Raw genomic sequence first — 18,291 nt, forward strand, 5'->3', positions numbered from 1 at the left:
TTTGCCACCCACTCTCCTGTCTCTTCAAACTAATTACATAAGATCTCTCAACATTAATTTTCCATGTTGTGCATTCCCCCTTGATACTTATGATTTGAAAAAAATTCTAGTGTATGGTAGTGTGTGATATTTTAGTTTTTGAATTTGCAGAGGTTGAATGCTAGGCACATTACTGGGTCCTTTTTATGGCTTCTATTTTATTTTTCTAGTTTTAAAATAACTCATTTGTATATGCTTATTTTATAGTTGTTTTTCTTTAAGTAACAATAGTGGAACGTCATATGAGGAAATCCCAACTGAGGGGAAAATAGACAAATATCAAGTGAATTTAAAATGCCGGTGAATATGAGTAGGGACAATAACCCAGTTGTTGGAGTCTTCTGGGTTGTTAATGCCTCATACAGAATTCCTCCCTTTAAAAGGGGATTGATGGGACTTCCCTGGTAGTCCAGTGGTTAAGACTTGGCCTTCTAATGCAGGGGGTGCAGGTTTGATCCCTGGTCGGGGAGCTAAGATCCCACATGCCTCTGGGCCAAAAAAACAAAACATAAAACAGAAGCAATATTATAGCAAGTTCAATAAAGACTTTAAAAAAAAATGGTCCACATCAAAAAAAAAGGGGTGGGGGAATTGGTTAATCAATGTGAATTTCCTCAGTGAGAACCAGATACCCCATCTGGATTGCCCAAATTCAGTTTTGTTACATGGCATGCTTCCTACTATCAGTACTCTTTCCCCTCTGGCTTTGTCTTTCCCTCCCCTCCCTCCCTCCCCCGCTTCCTTCCTTTTTTTCTGACGACATTTAGTATAGAGGATTCCTATGTACCCCCAAAACCAGTTTCCCCTTATATTAACATCTTACATTACTATGGTACATTTGTCACAAATAATGAACCTCATCATTGGTTTTTATCTTTCAGATTTTCCGAAGTTAAATCCAAAATTGCAAGTAAGTGGGGTTCTATTTATTTAACTGTTTTGGATAGGTAATCAAACTACTTGTATAAAAGAAAGAAAATAGTAAAAGAAGAGAGTGGGAACAATGTCATCCTCCCACCCCATCCCTGAGTTTGATTCCTCTTCCTTGAAACAAGTGTGATCAATTTCTTGGGTATTCTTCCAGAATATTCTATGGATATACAAGCATAAGACATAAATCGTGTATATAATGTATAGAATTTAGTTCTGCTGTCCACATTTATTTTAAAATAATTGGTGGCATGCTATACAAATAGCTTCCATACCTTGTGTTTTTAATTTAACAGTGTATCTTGGGGATTGTTTTTGTATTCATACATACAGTTCTAATGTAGGTTCTCTTTTTTTAAAGCTAGCTCATAATGACCATTTCAGTACCTATTTAACTCCTTACATGATAGCTTGATTCTTGATCTTTGGATTGTATTTTAAGCAGATCATTCTGGATTTCTTGAAAGGCTGCTATATTTGCAGGCTCCCGTGGTAGTCTAAGTCACTGTTTTGGGAAGTCATTGAAGTTCAGAGACCACCTGTTTTCCCAAAAGTGTACCGTAATAGCCTCAAGAATGTAGTGAATCAAATACCACATGTTGTCTCAAGGTGTACCTTGGTATTGAATCTGCCATTGTTTGTAGTAAAGGCATCTGAACACTAGTAAAGAGTTTTATAACTCTGCTCACCCTTTCCATAAATTCAGGTTTAAGATTTTTCCTGTCTCTTGCTATCACAAATGACATCCAGAAGGTTTTTTCCAGGCAGCTGCTTTCTTTTTTTAACATCTTTATTGGAGTATAATTGCTTTACAATGGTGTGTTAAGTTTCTGCTTTATAACAAAGTGAATCAGCTATACATATACACATATCCCCATAACTCCTCCCTCTTGCGTCTCCTTCCCACCCTCCCTATCCCACCCCTCTAGGTGGTAACAGAGCACTGAGCTGATCTCCCTGTGCTATGCAGCTGCTTCCCACTAGCTATCTATTTTACATTTGGTACTGTATATATGTCAGTGTTACTCTCTCACTTCATCCCAGCTTACCCTTGCCCCTCCCCATGTCCTCAAGTCCATTCTCTATGCGTGTGTCTTTATTCCTGTCCTGCCCCTAGGTTCATCAGAACCATTTTGTTTTTTTTTAGATTCCATAGATATGTGTTAGCTTACAGTATTTGTTTTTCTCTTTCAGACTTACTTCACTCGGTATGACCGACTCTAGGTCCATCCACCTCACTACAAATAACTCAATTTCTTTTCTTTTTATGGCTGAGTAATATTCCATTGTATATATGTGCCACATCTTCTTTATCCATTCACCTGTCAATGGACACTTAGGTTGCTTCCATGTCCTGGCTATTGTAAATAGAGCTGCAGTGAACATTGTGGTTCATGACTCTTTTTGAATTATGGTTTTCTCAGGGTATATGCCCAGTAGTGGGATTGCTGGGTCGTATGGTAGTTCTATTTTTAGTTTTTTAAGGCACCTCCATACTGTTCTCCATAGTGGCTGTATCAATTTACATTCCCACTAACAGTGCAAGAGGGTTCCCTTTACTCCACACCCTCTCTAGCATTTATTGTTTGTAGATTTTTTGATGATGGCCATTCTGACTGGTGTGAGGTGATATCTCATTGTAGTTTTGATTTGTATTTCTCTAATGATTAGTGATGTTGAGCACCCTTTCATGTGTTTGTTGGCAATCTGTATATCTTCTTTGGAGAAATGTCGATTTAGGTCTTCTGCCCATTTTTGGATTGGGTTGTTTGTTTTCTTGATATTGAGCTGCATGAGCTGCTTGTAAATTTAGGAGATTAATCCTTTGTCAGTTGCTTCATTTGCAAATATTTTCTCCCATTCTGAGGGTTGTCTTTTTGTCTTGCTTATGGTTTCCTTGGCTGTGCAAAAGCTTTTAAGGTTCATTAGGTCCCATTTCTTTATTTGTGTTTTTATTTCCATTTCTCTAGGAGGTGGGTCAAAAAGGATCTTGCTGTGAGTTACGTCATAGAGTGTTCTGCCTATGTTTTCCTCTAAGAGTTTGATAGTGTCTGGCCTTACATTTAGGTCTTTAATACATTTTGAATTTATTTTTGTGTATGATGTTAGGGAGTGTTCTAATTTCATTCTTTTACATGTAACTGTCCAGTTTCCCCATCACCACTTATTGAAGAGACTGTCTTTTCTCCACTGTATATTCTTGTCTCCTTTATCAAAAATAAGGTGACCATATGTGTGTGGGTTTATCTCTGGGCTTTCTATCCTGTTCCATTGATCTATATTTCTGTTTTTGTGCCAGTACCATACTGCCTTGATTACTATAGCTTTGTAGCATAGTCTGAAGCCTGGGAGCCTGATTCCTCCAGCTCCGTTTTTCTTTCTCAAGATTGCTTTGGCTATTCGGGGTCTTTTGTGTTTCCATACAAATTGTGAAATTTTTTGTTCTAGTTCTGTGAAAAAGGCCATTGGTAGTTTGATAGGGATTGCATTGAATCTGTAGATTGCTTTGGGTAGTAGAGTCATTTTCACAATGTTGATTCTTCCAGTCCTAGAACATGGTATATCTCTCCAGCTGTTTGTATCAGCTTTAATTTCTTTCATCGGTGTCTTATAGTTTTCTGCATACAGGTCTTTTGTCTCCCTAGGTAGGTTTATTCCTAGGTATTTTATTCTTTTTGTTGCATTGGTAAATGGGGATGTTTCCTTAATTTCTCTTTCAGATTTTTCATCATTAGTGTATAGGAATGCAAGAGATTTCTGTGCATTAATTTTGTATCCTGCTACTTTACCACATTCATTGATTAGCTCTAGTAGTTTTCTGGTAACATCTTTAGGATTCTCTGTATAGTATCATGTCATCTGCAAACAGTGACAGCTTTACTTCTTCTTTTCTGATTTGTATTCCTTTTATTTCTTTTTCTTCTCTGATTGCTGTGGCTAAAACTTCCAAAACTATGTTGAATAATAGTGGTGAGAGTGGACAGCCTTGTCTTGTTCCTGATCTTAGAGGAAATGGTTTCAGTTTTTCACCATTGAGAACGATTTTGCCAGCCAGCTGCTTTTTTATATAGCAGTGGTAAATGGCAGTCACACTGTAGGAGCTCACCTGTTTTACCATTTGGGAAGATTTTTTGGTCTTGAAAATATAGGTTTATATACCACAGTATATTATAAGGTTTTGATCCACTACCTATAATCTCATATAGTTTTTGCAATTCTTTTAAAAGAAAGCTAGATTCCTAGTCATTATATTTATAAAGAAACCATATACTCCTAAATAACTTGGATACTTTGTCTCATTGTAGCTGAATGACATTCTATTTTTAGGTAAATACCATGATTTAGAATGCCAACTGATTCAGGAGTTTACTGGTGCTCAAAGAAGAGGTGAAATCACCAGAATGAGGGAAGTAGCAGCTGTTTTACTCCATTTTAAGGTAAATAGTAAAAATTTAAAATGCAGATTAGTCTTAAAGGGTGCGGAGATTATATGAATTCTATGTATTATAGTCTCTGTTTTTCCCTGGTTGTATGAGTCAGTGATAATTTTCATTATTTGGAATAATTTGAATGTACATTTGTATCTTTCTCCAGAAATGATATTAAATTTTAGGTAGTTAATATTATTTAAATAAGGATCTTATATTCAATAATATTAATATTTTTTCACTGAATTTTTATATAGTTTGATATAGAAAATCATATTGTCTGCCTTCAGAGTGTTTAATGTATTTTTTTTTTCCAGTCAAACACTTGATGAAATAATTCAAAAGCCAGAAAGCTTGACCTTAAGTTTGGAATATAGGAACCAGAGAGTAGCTATTACCGTTGGCCATTTATTGAGGCATAGACATAGCTTTATTACATATAATACCTCTTTTATTGACATTGTTGTTATTATTGTTATAATTGAACCACAACAGTGATGTGTATTTCTTTCTTCTTCCTAGGGTTATTCCCATTGTGTTGATGTTTATATAAAGCAGTGCCAGGAGGTAACATAACAGTACACTTTATTGGATTTTATTTTATTTTATGCTAATTTGTGTTTTAAAAAAGCATTTTAAAATTATATATTCAATGAAATTTCCTCTGCTGTTTAGGGTGCTTACTTGAGAAATGATATATTTGAAGATGCAGCAATACTCTGTCAACGGGTGAACAAACAAGTTGGAGATATCTTTAGTAATCCAGAAACAGTACTGGCTAAACTTATTCAAAATGTATTTGAAATCAAACTACAGGTAATTTTAAACGATGATTAAGTACTTAAGGCAATATGTGATTTTTTTCCTCTGTGTTTTAAAAGTTTTTAAAATTTAGTTTATTTGTGTAATATCCTTAGGCATAGTAATCCACTTATTAAGTGTAGGAGAAAGGAGTGACAGTGTCATGCTTTTAAAAAAAAAAATGTTTTATTCTTCACCAAGAAAAAAGGTGCTCATCACTCAGTGTCATCAGAGCATTTGTTTGAAATTACATGTGTATCAGGTTGTGGTAGGTTAGCCTCAGTTTTAATTTTTATTGGTTTCTTACCTCGACCAATAGATGGCATTTTTGAAATTGAACAAGAATTACAAGCTCAATCTGTAGAATTTTTTATAATATGGTACTAAGATTAAAAGAAAACACACAGGAATTTCATTTACAACCTTGGCTTCCATACCTCTATACTTTAAGGCAACATTTCCTAAACTATGTTTACCAATGGATTGAGCAACATTAAATAAGTGTTGTCTTTAAAACACAATTCAGGACTTTTAATAGCCTTTAAAGATACTAATATGTATTGTGATTCTCTAGAAGTGGAGATGTAATGTACAGCATTTCCCAATTTTATAGTAATGTCTCAAAGGGCACTAGTGTTACTTTGACTACAGTTTTGGAAAAGCTGCTTTAAGGAATTGACCATATTGATATAGCTTCAGGTTTTGTTTTTTGGGATTTTTAATTTTTTCTCCCAATGTACTTCATGAGGCAGGATAGGCAGATTTCAAAAGACAAGGTATTTGAGATTCTTAATGCTTATTCCCAACACTGATAAGATGTATGAGTAAATATGAGAAGCAGTAAAAATTAAAAACCTATTTTTTTTTTATATTGGTCTCTTTTCTATGCATTGCCTTTTCCACTGGATTTTATTTCAGAACAGTTCAAGAATGTGGAGTAATTCTAGAGAAAAAAAAATTGGCTATATAATTTAATATTTACTTAATTGACAGAATGTTGACTTTTTTTTTAGAGCTTTGTGAAAGACCAGTTAGAAGAATGTAGGAAGTCCGATGCAGAGCAGTATCTCAAAAGTCTCTACGATTTATATACAAGGTATATTTTTAATTATTAGAAAATGGTAATATCTCACATTTTCTTTTTTTCAAATAGAAAATGGGGAAGTATTCAGGTATTTTTGAATAACAGTTTGTCAGATAACAATATACCTTTTAGCATTAAATACTTGACTGTATAGACTAGTATTGTACAAGAGCAGCATTCTTAACATGTTAACTTAAGGAATCGGATATTATGCTTTATATTAATGTACTTTAATGAAATATAAAAACCTTGTTTAAGACTTGAGAATTTTGTTTCCGATTTTAATTGTAAGCTAGTGCATTATTCTTTAACTTTTTTCTTTAAGAACTAGTATAATTACATTTATCTGCAGTTAAAACTTTAAAAGTTGAGAAAGGGAGTGACAAACTCTTTTTTAAATTTATTTTATTTTTATTTATTTTTGGCTTTGTTGGGTCTTTGTTGCTGCGTGCAGGCTTTCTCTAGTTGCGGCGAACGGGGGCTATTCTTTGTTGTGGTGCCCGGGCTTCTCGTTGCAGTGGCTTCTCTTGTGGAGCATGGGCTCTAGAGCGCAGGCTCAGTAGTTGTGGTGCATGGGCTTAGTTGCTTTGCGGCATGTGGGATCTTTCCGGACCAGGGCTCAAACGCGTGTCCCCTGCGTTGGCAGGCGGATTCTTAACCACTGCGCCACCAGGGAAGCCCCCAGAGTGACAAACTCTTATATGACAATTTCAGACTTAAGTCTGATGTGAAAATTTGTCTTGTGCTTTTGTAAATGGCAGTGTTATACTTTGTAGAAGCTTCATGTGGAGTTTTTTTCCAACTCTATTGCTTTCCTTTATTGTCATCACTTTGAGAAGAGGGTTTTCAAAAGTAACTATAATCAGGAAGTCCATCTCAACAACCGCACTATTGTGAGCCTATCTTGAACAGTGAGAAACAGAAAATTAGAGGAAAGTCCAGGGACAAAGACTGAAGAGAATGAACAGTGCATAGACTTCTCAGTATTTTGACTTGTGTACCATGTCATGAATGGCATACTTGAAGCCATTCTGCCACTGTTGCCATTTCTAGTCTGGTTGGTTGCCTCAGTTTCCTCTCCTGAGTCATCTCTAGGAGTTTATGGTAGTTTTCAAAACCACGATGTTGTCTGTAATATTCATTCTACTTAATATATATAACCCTATACAGTTGCTGTCTGCATCCTAAGTAACTTCCCAGGGTTTAAGAAATGGTGGTGTAACATAAGTTATTAAAAAGTCACGTTATAAAAATATGTATTTCTTAAATATTGTTACTATACCTAAAATATACATTAATCTTTTCTCTCCCTTTTGCATGAAAAGAACCACAAATCTTTCCAGCAAGTTGATGGAGTTTAACTTAGGTACTGATAAACAGACTTTCTTGTCTAAGCTTATCAAGTCCATTTTCATTTCCTATTTGGAGAACTATATTGAAGTGGAGACTGGATATTTGAAAAGCAGAAGTGCTATGATCCTACAGCGCTATTATGATTCAAAAAACCATCAAAAGAGATCCATTGGCACAGGAGGGTAAGTGTTTTTGTTAAATGTTATAGTTAAAACTAAAGATACTAAAAGCTATTATATTTGGACAAACTTGTGAAATATTGATAGTCATTAGAATTTTCTGTGAAGAATTTTTTTAATACAGTTTGTTTACACCATTCATCAAATCCTTTCTCTCGAGCCACATGTTGAAATGTTCCTACATAACATTATTAAAATGTAAAGCAGAATACTAGTACCATAAAGAGTTCCTCCCTCCCTCGCTCCCTTCCTGCCTGCCTTCCTTCCTTCCTTTTTTTAGACTGAGTAAATTATTCCAGGTTATTAACTAGGAAGCACATTGTTTTATTGCTGCTATTGCAGGTGTGGTTAAAAAGAAAAATGCAGATAGTTCACAGTTTTGTACCCTGAGCTTTTTCATGACTTGGGCATAAAATTATTTAAGTAATACATTAAAACGTGAATGTACTTACCTACTAGAATAAAATTAATTTATTTGCTGTAAGAATTGGTGGCAACTCAGTTATCTAGATCTCAACTATCTGGAATTGAGTTGATTTTAGGATGAATCAGAATGACCTCTGTGGAGCCATATAATCAGAGTTGACAGTTCACATAATGCACACCCAAATCATTTTCTTGTTTCCCAGTTTGTCATATATTAAATAATGATCATGGAGAGATTATAATTAGCAATAAGAAGTGACATCTGAAAGGCAGTAGCAAGTAAAAGAGAAAAACTAAAAAACAATCATAAGAATTTTTTGAAAAATTAGTTCACAGTCTGGAGCTGTATATTCTAGGACCAAAAAAAATGTAATTTTCTAAAGATACTCTCATGTAATAAATGTTCTTAATGACCCTCAGTCATTGAGAAAAGCTAAATTATGTTTAATAATAATGAAATGTACAATATGTTTAAATGGTTAATGTGTTTAAAAATCTTTAAAATTTTAAAGTTTGTTTTAAGCAGGACCATTTAGTTACCTGGAATATTAACTTATTTGGAAAAGCCCACTTCCTAAGGAAACCAGACAAGGAGTTTTGGGCTACTGAGTCAGAATTGTAGAGTTGAAAGAGACTTTAGAGATAATAACTCCAAATCTACTCATTTTTCAGACGAACGTCTTCTGTTTAGAGATTAATGCTTGCTTCACTTTACAGAACTACTTACTGAAATTAGAAGTTTTAGGTCTCCTGGCTGTTGGTCCTTGTTTCTTCTTCTTTCTTTTTCTTAGTTCATGTATACTAAGTTTGAGAGTATTTGAAATTGAAATCTATGTATAGTAGTGTTCTTTTTTCATTTGTTGGTATTATGCACTAGTATTCAAGATTTGAAAGAGAGAATTAGACAGCGTACCAACTTACCACTGGGGCCAAGTATCGATACTCATGGAGAGACTTTCCTATCCCAAGAAGTGGTGGTTAATCTTTTACAAGAAACCAAGCAAGCCTTTGAAAGATGTCATAGGGTAAGAGTAATTGTAGATTTATTTTATTTGTATATAGTTGTGTATTTTAATTTTTCTCTGGTTAGGAACAATTGTTTATTGTAATAAAAAATAGGATTTTTGCTTGGGGAACAGAATTATTTTTAAATTATTTAGAAGTATATTTTAACATAATTTTAAAGTTGAGCATATCAAATTTTCTTTAGTGAGATATTAAAGCAAGATATGAAAGGGAAAGTTAGACCTATCTTATAAAGAAATAGAGTATTAGGGAGAGAAGGATGTTTAAGAACACAGATATCAAAGGAAAGGAAAAGTTGACTCCATTAAAATTTAGAATTTCTTCCACAAACATACTTTAACAAAGTAACAGATAAGTCACAGCCTCTGAGAAGGTATTTGTAACCAATATTACTAACAGAAGATTTATAAAACAAATAGTAGTGGTTAATAATTGTATACCACATACTATGTTCCAGGCACTATTCCAAGCACTTTAGGTATGTTATTAACTCATTTAATCATTGTAACATTTCTGTGTGGTTATTATTCCTGTTTTACAGAGGAAGAAACTGAGGTATATACTTCTTAAGTACGAAGTTGAGAGTTGAAGCAGTCTTAATTTTTTATTTGTATTGATGTATATCATCTGTATACTTATATTGATAGATAGTAAATCAATATAAATTATACATATAAATCAATAGAAAACAAGTCAAAGGCTACACATAAATACAGAAAATATAAATTATCAATAAGATATTCAGTCTCACTAGTGGGGAAATGAAACTTAAAACGGAAAATACTATGTCATTCTCAATAGGTTGGCAAAAATTAAGAAGTCTGTTGATACTAAGTATTGGTAAGGGTGTGGAGCAATAGAAGTTCTCATACACTGCCAATGGAAGTAAAAATTGGTATACTTTGGAGAGTAGTTTGTTATTTCCTTAAGAGAAATTTGTAGGTGCACATGACATGTCTAACATCATAAGCTATGTTGTTTGTCATGGTGAAAAATTAGAAACAAACAAAGTGTGCCATAAAGAGAATTGATAAACTGACATTGTTCATATACTAGAAAACTATATACCAATTTAAATGACTAAACTTGAGTTACATGTATCATCAGCATGAATAAATCTCAAAAATGCAATGTTCAGTGAAAAGAGCAAAATGGGGAAAAGATATATTCAGTATACCACAACATAAAATTTTAAAAAGTAAAACAATACTTTATATTATTAAGGAGCATACACAAGCATGGGTGTGATAAACAACTTCAGAGTAGTGGTTGCCTTGGGAGGAATACCCAAGGGACGTTATCTATATGTATAATGTTGGACAACTCCTGCCCCCCAAAAGGAAGAAAATCTGAAGTACATTTGGAGAAATGTTAAGATATGACACATCTGGGTAGGTGATGGGTATATTTGGTACAGTAATATCTGTACTTTTCTGAATACTGGAAATATATTAAAATGTTTCTAAAGCATCGGATCATCAAACATGAAGCTGTCAACATATTTATTTGAATCACAGCAACTAGGTCTAAATCATGACCTTCTGTCTGGAGAGTCATGAGATTGAAAATCAGTTTAATTCATTGCAGTCTGATCCAACAAACATTATTTTGTGTTTACTTTGTACCATCTGCCATGTTAGGCATTGAGGTTATAAATACAAGACATTTACATTACTTTTGATTAGTGTGGAGAAAAGAGGTAGACATAAAAAGAATTAGTGCAAGGTAGGTAAACACTGCTGGGACCAAAGAGGAAACAACCAGCTTTGCCTGGTTAAGGAATTGAGAAAGAGTATCAGGAAAGATTTCAAAAAGGAGGAGACATTTGAGGTCTGGATCTTGAAAGCTAAATAGGATATCTTCAAGAGGATGATTCTGGCAAGCTGTTTCAGGAATAGAGAAAATTACGTGCACAAAGACATATACAAATATCAATCAGGGAGTATGAAATGCTTGAACTAAAAAAGGATGTGGGGAGAGTAATAAGTCAGGAGGTTGAAAATGTAGACAAAAACTCTTTGTATACCATACTTAGAAATTTGGACTTGACCATGTTAAGTGATGATGGAAACTTTAAAGGATATTAAAAAGGGCAGTGTAATGAGCAGATTGGTGTTTTTTTCCTTTCTTTTTAAAAAACTTAGTAACTTTGAGATATAATTGACCTTCAATAAACTGCATGTATTTGAACTGTACAATTTGATAACTTTGGTAAATTATGTGTACATTTGTGAAACTATAACGCAGTCAAGATAATGAACAGATCCATCACCTCCAAAAGTTTCCTTCTGCCCTTTTAAAATCTCCCTTTCGCCTCCATTTCTGTCCTTGGGCAACTGCTGATCTGCTTCACTGTAGATTAGTTTTCAAAAAGAAGGGGATGCTTCAGAACTGAGTCTTGAAAGCTAAATAGGAATTTTCAAGAAGTTGATTAATTTTCTAGAATTTTTAATAAATGGGAGTATAGTGTATTATACTGTATACATGTTTCTGGATTCTTTAACTCAGCATAAATGTTTTGAAATTCATTCATGTTGTTGTGTGTATTAATTAGTATGTTCTTTTATTGCTGAGTAGTATTTTATTTAATGAATACGCCACAATTTGTTTATCCATTTACCTATTGATGGCAGTTTAGATTGGCTCCATTGTTTGACTATTACAAATGAAGTTGCTATGAATATTCATGCATATGTCTTTATGCAGACATATGCTTTCATTTCTCCTGAGTAGCTATATGATGTGATATGGTAATTCTTTTTACGAAACTGCCAAACTGTTTTTCAAAGTTGTTTCATGTGACATTCTTACCAGCAGTATATGAGAGAGTTGCATTTGTTCCACATGATTTCCAACATTTGGTATGATCAGTCTTTATTTTAGAGTCTAATAAGGTATGTAATGATACCTTATTATGGTTTTAGTTTGCATTTTCCTAATGACTGAAGATGAGCATCTTTTCTTGCATTTATTTGCCATTCATGTATATTATTTGGTGTATTTTGCGTGCGTTTTTTAAAATTGGGTTGTCTGTTTTCTTATTTTTTGACAGTTGTATATCTGGTTAAAATTCATTTATTCGATATATGATTTACAAATGTTTTCTTTCAGTCTGTGGCTTGTCTTTTTCATATCTAAAGAGTATTTCAAAGAATAGAAGTTATTAATTTTGATGATATCCAATTTAACACTTTTCTGTTATTGAAGGTATTTTTGGTATCATATTTAAGGAATCTTTGCCTAACCTAAGGTCACAAAGATTTCCTCTTATATTTTCTTTCTTTTGTTTCCTTTAAGTTTTCTTTCTTTTTAAAAAAAATTTTTAAAAAAATTTTTCAACAATTTTGAAAGGTTACTTTCCATTTACAGTTATTACAAAATACTGGCTATATTCCCCACATTGTACAATACCTCGAGCCTATCTTACACCCAGTGGTTTCTACCTGCCACTCCCCAACCCTTACATTGCCCCCTGCCCCCCTGCTCTGTAACCACTAGTTTGTTCTCTGCATCTGTGAGTCTGCTTATTTTTTGTTGTATTCACTAGTTTGTTGCATTTTTTTAGATTCCACATATAAGTGATATCATACAGTATTTGTCTTTTTCTGTATGACTTATTTCACTTAGCATAATGCCCTCCAAGTCCATCCATGTTGCTGCAAATGGCAAAATTTCTTTTTGTTTTTATGGCTGAGTAGTATTCCATTGTATATATATACCACATCTTCTTTATCCCTTCATCTGCTGATGGACACTTAGGTTGCTTCTATATCTTGGCAATTGTAAATAATGCTGCTCTGAATATTGGGGTGCATGTATCTTTTGGAATTAGTGTTTTTGTTTTTTTTCGGATATATACCCAGGTATGGAATTGCTGGGTCATATGGTAGTTCTATTTTCAGTTTTTTGAGGAACCTCCATACTGTTTTTCATAGTGGCTGTGCCACTAGGAATGTTTACATTCCTACTAACATTGTACAGGGTTCTTTTTCTCCACATCCTTGCCAACATTTGTTGTTTGTAGACTTGATAGCCTTTCTGTATGAGGTGTGATGTGGTATCTCATTGTGGTTTTGATTTGCATTTCTCTGATGATCAGTGATGTTGAGCATCTTTTCATCTGCCTGTTGGCCATCTGTTTGTCTCCTTTGGAAAAATGTCTGTTCAGATTCTCTGCCCATTTTTTAATCAGGTTTTTTGTTTTTGATATTGAGTTGTATGAGTTTTTTATATATCTTGGATATTAACCCATTATCTTGCATATCATTTGCAAATATCTTTTCCCATTCAGTATGTTGCCTTTTTGTTTTGTTGATGGTTTCCTTCGTTGTGCAAAAGCTTTTAAGTTGGATTGTGTCCCGTTTGTTTATTTTTGCTTTTGTTTCCCTTTCCTGAGGAGACGGATCCAAAAAAATATTGCTAAGACCTACGTACTGCCTATGTTTTCTTCTGGAAAAGAGCGTACTGCCTATGTTTTCTTCTGGAAGTTTAATATTACACTGTTTTGATCACTGTAACTGTAAATCTTTAATCAGGTAGTGTGAGTCCTCTAACATTACCATAGAAAGCGTTTTCATGTAAGTCTAATAATTTGTCAGTTTCTGGGGAAAAAAATAGTTTGGGATTTTGACTGGGATTGCTTTGAATCTATATAGTTCTGTTTGTGGAGAATTGACATCTTAGCAATATTGAGTTCTCAAATACAGTTGATTTTTATATGTTGATTTTGTACCTGCAACCTGACTAAACTCACTTATTCTAATAGCATTTTTTGTAGATTCCTCAGGATTTTCTGTATAGAATATCATGTTTTCTGCCAATAAAGTCAGTTTTACTTATTCCTTTCAATATAGATGCCTGTTGTTTTGTCTCTTGCCTTATTGCCCTGGTGAGAACCTCCAATACAATGCTGACTATAAATGGCGAGAGCATACACCTTGCATTATTCTTTTTGTTTGTTTGTTTGTTTTTAAAATTTTTTTTAAACATCTTTATTGGAGTATAATTGCTTTACACTGTTGTGTTAGTTTCAGCTGTATAATAAAGTGAATCAGCTATACATATACATATATCTGCATATCCCCTCCCTCTTGCATTTCCCTCCCACTCTCCCTATACCCTGCATTATTCTTGTCTTTATCATTAATATGATGCTAACTGTAGGTTTTTCTTTTTTTTAAATTTTTTTTATTGACGTATAGGTTTTATTTATTTATTTATTTATTTATTTATTTATTTATTTATGGCTGTGTTGGGTCTTCGTTGCTGTGCATGAGCTTTCTCTAGTTGTGGCAAGCAGGGGCTACTCTTCGTTGAGGTGCACAGGCTTCTCATTGTGGTGGCTTCTCTTGTTGTGGAGCATGAGCTCTAGGTGCGCGGGCTTCAGTAGTTGTGGCTCGAGGGCTCTAGAGCTCAGGCTCAGTAGTTGTGGCGCATGGGCTTGGTTGCTCCGTGGCATGTGGGATCTTCCCAGACCAGGGCTTGAACCCATGTCCCTTGCACTGGCAGGTGGATTCTTGACCACTGCACCACCACGGAAGCCCCTATTGACATATAGTTGATTTACAATATCATGTAACTTTCAGGTGTACAGCAAAGCAATATGTATACATACATATGTATACATATAAATATGTAACCTTATAGGTTATCACATAATATTGAGTATAGTTCCCTGTGCTATACAGCAGGTCCTTGTTGGTTATCTGTTTTATACATAGTAGTGTGTATATGTTAATCCCAGCCTCCTGATTTATCCCTCTCGCATCCCGCTTTCCCCTTTGCGTAACCATAAGTTTGTTTTCTGTGTCTGTGAGTCTCTTTCTGTTTTGGAAATAAGTTCATTTGTGTCGTTTCTTTTTCTTTTAGATTCCATATATAAGGTATATCATATGAGATTTGTCTTTGTCTGGCTTACTTCACTTACTATGATAGTCTCTAGGTCCATACATGTTGCAAATGGCATTATTTCCTTCTTTTTTATGGCTAAGTAATATTCCATTATATATATATGTATATATAATTTTTTTAATTAATTAATTAATTATTTATTTTTGGCTATGTTGGGTCTTCGTTTCTGTGCAAGGGCTTTCTCTAGTTGCGGCAAGCAGGGGCCACTCTTCATCGTGGTGCGCAGGCCTCTCACTGTCGTGGCCTCTTTTGTTGTGGAGCACAGGCTCCAGACGCACAGGCTCAGTAGTTGTGGCTCACAGGCCTAGTTGTTCCGCGGCACGTGGGATCTTCCCAGCCCAGGGCTCAAACCCGTGTCCCCTGAATTAGCAGGCAGATTCTCAACCACTGTGCCACCAGGGAAGCCCCTGTATATATAAATTTATACACACACACACACACACACACACACCACATCTTTATCCATTTATCTGTCAATGGACATTTAGGTTGTTTCCATGTCTTGCTATTGTAAATAGTGCTGCTATGTACATAGGGGTGCATGTAACTTTTTGAATTATAGTTTTATCTGGATATATGCCCAGTAGTGGGATTGCTGGATCATATGGTAATTCTATTTTTAGTTTTTTTAAGGAACCTCCATACTGTTCTCCATAGTGGCTGCAATTTACATTTACCAATTTACATTCCCACCGACAGTGTAGGAGGGTTTCCTTTTCTCCACACCCTCTCCAGCATTATGTATAGACTGATGATGGCCATTCTGACTGGTGTGAGGTGATACCTCATTGTAGTTTTGATTTGCCTTTCTCTAATAATTAGCGATGTCGAGGATCTTTTCATGTGCCTCTTGGCCATCTGTATGTCTTCTTTGGAGAAATGTCTATTTAGGTCATCTGCCCATGTTTTGATTAGGTTGTTTGTTTTTTTGATATTGAGCTTTATGAGCTGTTTGTATATTTTGGAAATTAATCCCTTGGCAGTCGAATCATTTGTAAATATTTTCTCCCATTCTGTAGGTTGTCTTTTAGTTTTGTTTATGGTTTCCTTTGCTGTGCAAAATCTTTTAAGTTTAATTAGGTCCCATTTGTTTTTCATAGGTGCTGTTTATCAGATTGATGAAATTCTTTTATTCCTAGTTTTCTGGGTGTTTTTATAAGGATTAGATGTTAGACTTTGTCAAATGCTTTTTTTGTTGTTGTTCTGTTAATGTGGTGGATTACATTGATTGATTTCCAAATGTTAACCTTGCATTCCTTTGATAAACCCCATTGGTCATAATGTATTATCCTATTTATGTATGGTTGGATTAGGTTTGCTAAACTTTTGTTAAGAATTTTTGTGTTTGCCTTCAAGAGGGATATTGACGTATACATATTTTTTTTCTCGTAACGTCTTTGTGTAGTTTTGGTATCAGGGTAATGTTTGCCTCATAGAATAAGTTGGAAAGTGTTCCTTCCTCTTCAATATTCTGGAAGAGTTTATGAAAATTGGTGTTATATTTTCCTTAAATATTTGGTAGAACTCACCAGTGAAGTCATTTGGGCCTGCAGTTTTTAACTTTGTGAGGGTTTTAAACTACAAATTAACTTCTCTAGTAGATATGGAGCTATTTTAGTTACTTGTTTCTTTTTAAGTGAGCTTTGGTGGTTTGTGTCTTTTAAGATTTGTATATTTCACACAAATTGTTGAATTTATTGGGATTAAGATGTTCATGGTGTTGCCTTATTATCCTTTTTTTTATGGTCAATTGATTTTGTGTGTGTGTCCGTGTGTGTGATTTTTAATTGAAGTATAATTTGTTTACAATGTTGTGTTAGTTTCTGGTGTATAGCAAAGTGATTCAGTTATATATACATAATATATATAATATATATATTCTTTTTCAATATAGGTTATTATAAGATATTGAATATAGTTCCCTCTGCTTTACAGTAGGACCTTGTTGTTTATATATAGTAGCTTATTATCTTTTTAACGTTTGTAGTATCTATAGTGACGTCTCCTATTCATTTTTGATGATTGGTATTTTTTTGTGTGTGATCATTCTGGCTGGAGGTTTATCAGTTTTATTGGTTTCCCCAGAGAATCAGCTTTTGGTATCATTGATTTTTCTGTTTTCTGTTTTGTATTTCATTGATTTCCACTCTTTATTACTTCTTTTCCTTCTGCTTACTTGGGTTTCATTTGCCCTTCTTTTTCTAGTTTTTTAAGGTGGAGGTGAGACATTGATTAGAGACCTTTCTTATTTTCTAATATAGACATTTAGTCTTATAAATTTCCCTTTAAGGTACTGCTTTAGCTGCATACCACAAATTTTAATTTGTTGTATTTATTTTCATTCAGTTCAAATACTTTTAAATTTCCCTTTTGATTTCTTTTGGCCCAAGAGTGGCTTAGAAGTATGTTATTTCATTTCCAGATATTAGGGGATTTTTTAGATGTCTTTCTGTTATTGATTTAAATTTGATTTCGTTGTGGTTAGAGGACATACTTTGTGTGATATGAATCCATTTTAAATTTATCGAGACTTGTTTTTTAGCCCAGAATATGATCCATCTTGGTAAGTGTTTTATGAATACTTAAAGAAAATGTATATCCTGATGTTGTTGGATAGAGTATTCTATGAATGTCAGTTAGGTCCAGTTGATTAACAGTGTTGTTTATGTCTTCCATATCCTTACACATTTTCAGTCTACCTCTTCAATGAGTTATGCATGAATGTACAGATGTAGAGAGGAGGAATGTGAAAAATTAAATTTATTCTTTGTGACTTGCTAAGGGCATTTGTTAAGCATCAGTGAGCAAAGAAGGGAGGTGAGGGTTGTGGTAGAGAGACTGATGAGAAGGGTAAAGGTTAGGGTTGTATTAAGAAGACCAGGAAGGGAATTGAGTAATACCAAATTAGTATTTATAATCAGTAGAGATTTAGGGAATTTAAAGTGGGTTATGCACTTCAGTGCCCATTACTCTGAGAGTGGATCACAGATGGAGACTACAAATAGGCAACAATCAATTGATAAATAATATAGGAAGCAGTTATAAGAAGTTGAGAGGTAATTTTCTAACTTTTAAAGAGGGATTTAATTTTCTCAGCATAATTACTAATAATTCC

At 34.1% G+C, this 18,291-nt stretch overlaps 1 protein-coding gene across 2 annotated transcripts in view; it reads left to right on the forward strand.

The window, feature by feature from the left end:
- EXOC5 (exocyst complex component 5) overlaps positions 1 to 18,291 on the forward strand; it is a 57,373-nt gene that overhangs the window by 23,885 nt on the left and 15,197 nt on the right. For both annotated transcript variants that reach the window (XR_014242969.1, XM_082386537.1), the window contains exons 6-12: positions 921 to 949; positions 4,297 to 4,406; positions 4,920 to 4,964; positions 5,073 to 5,213; positions 6,212 to 6,294; positions 7,608 to 7,817; positions 9,118 to 9,265. Coding sequence is in view for 1 of the 2 variants with exons in the window: in XM_082386537.1 (XP_082242663.1) it covers positions 921 to 949; positions 4,297 to 4,406; positions 4,920 to 4,964; positions 5,073 to 5,213; positions 6,212 to 6,294; positions 7,608 to 7,817; positions 9,118 to 9,265 (766 nt within the window). In the remaining variant the exon portion in view is untranslated. The remainder of the gene's footprint in view (positions 1 to 920; positions 950 to 4,296; positions 4,407 to 4,919; positions 4,965 to 5,072; positions 5,214 to 6,211; positions 6,295 to 7,607; positions 7,818 to 9,117; positions 9,266 to 18,291) is intronic.

The sequence above is a fragment of the Balaenoptera borealis genome (genome assembly GCF_965194805.1).
Source record: "Balaenoptera borealis genome assembly, chromosome: 3".
In the NCBI taxonomy this organism is placed as follows: domain Eukaryota; kingdom Metazoa; phylum Chordata; class Mammalia; order Artiodactyla; family Balaenopteridae; genus Balaenoptera; species Balaenoptera borealis.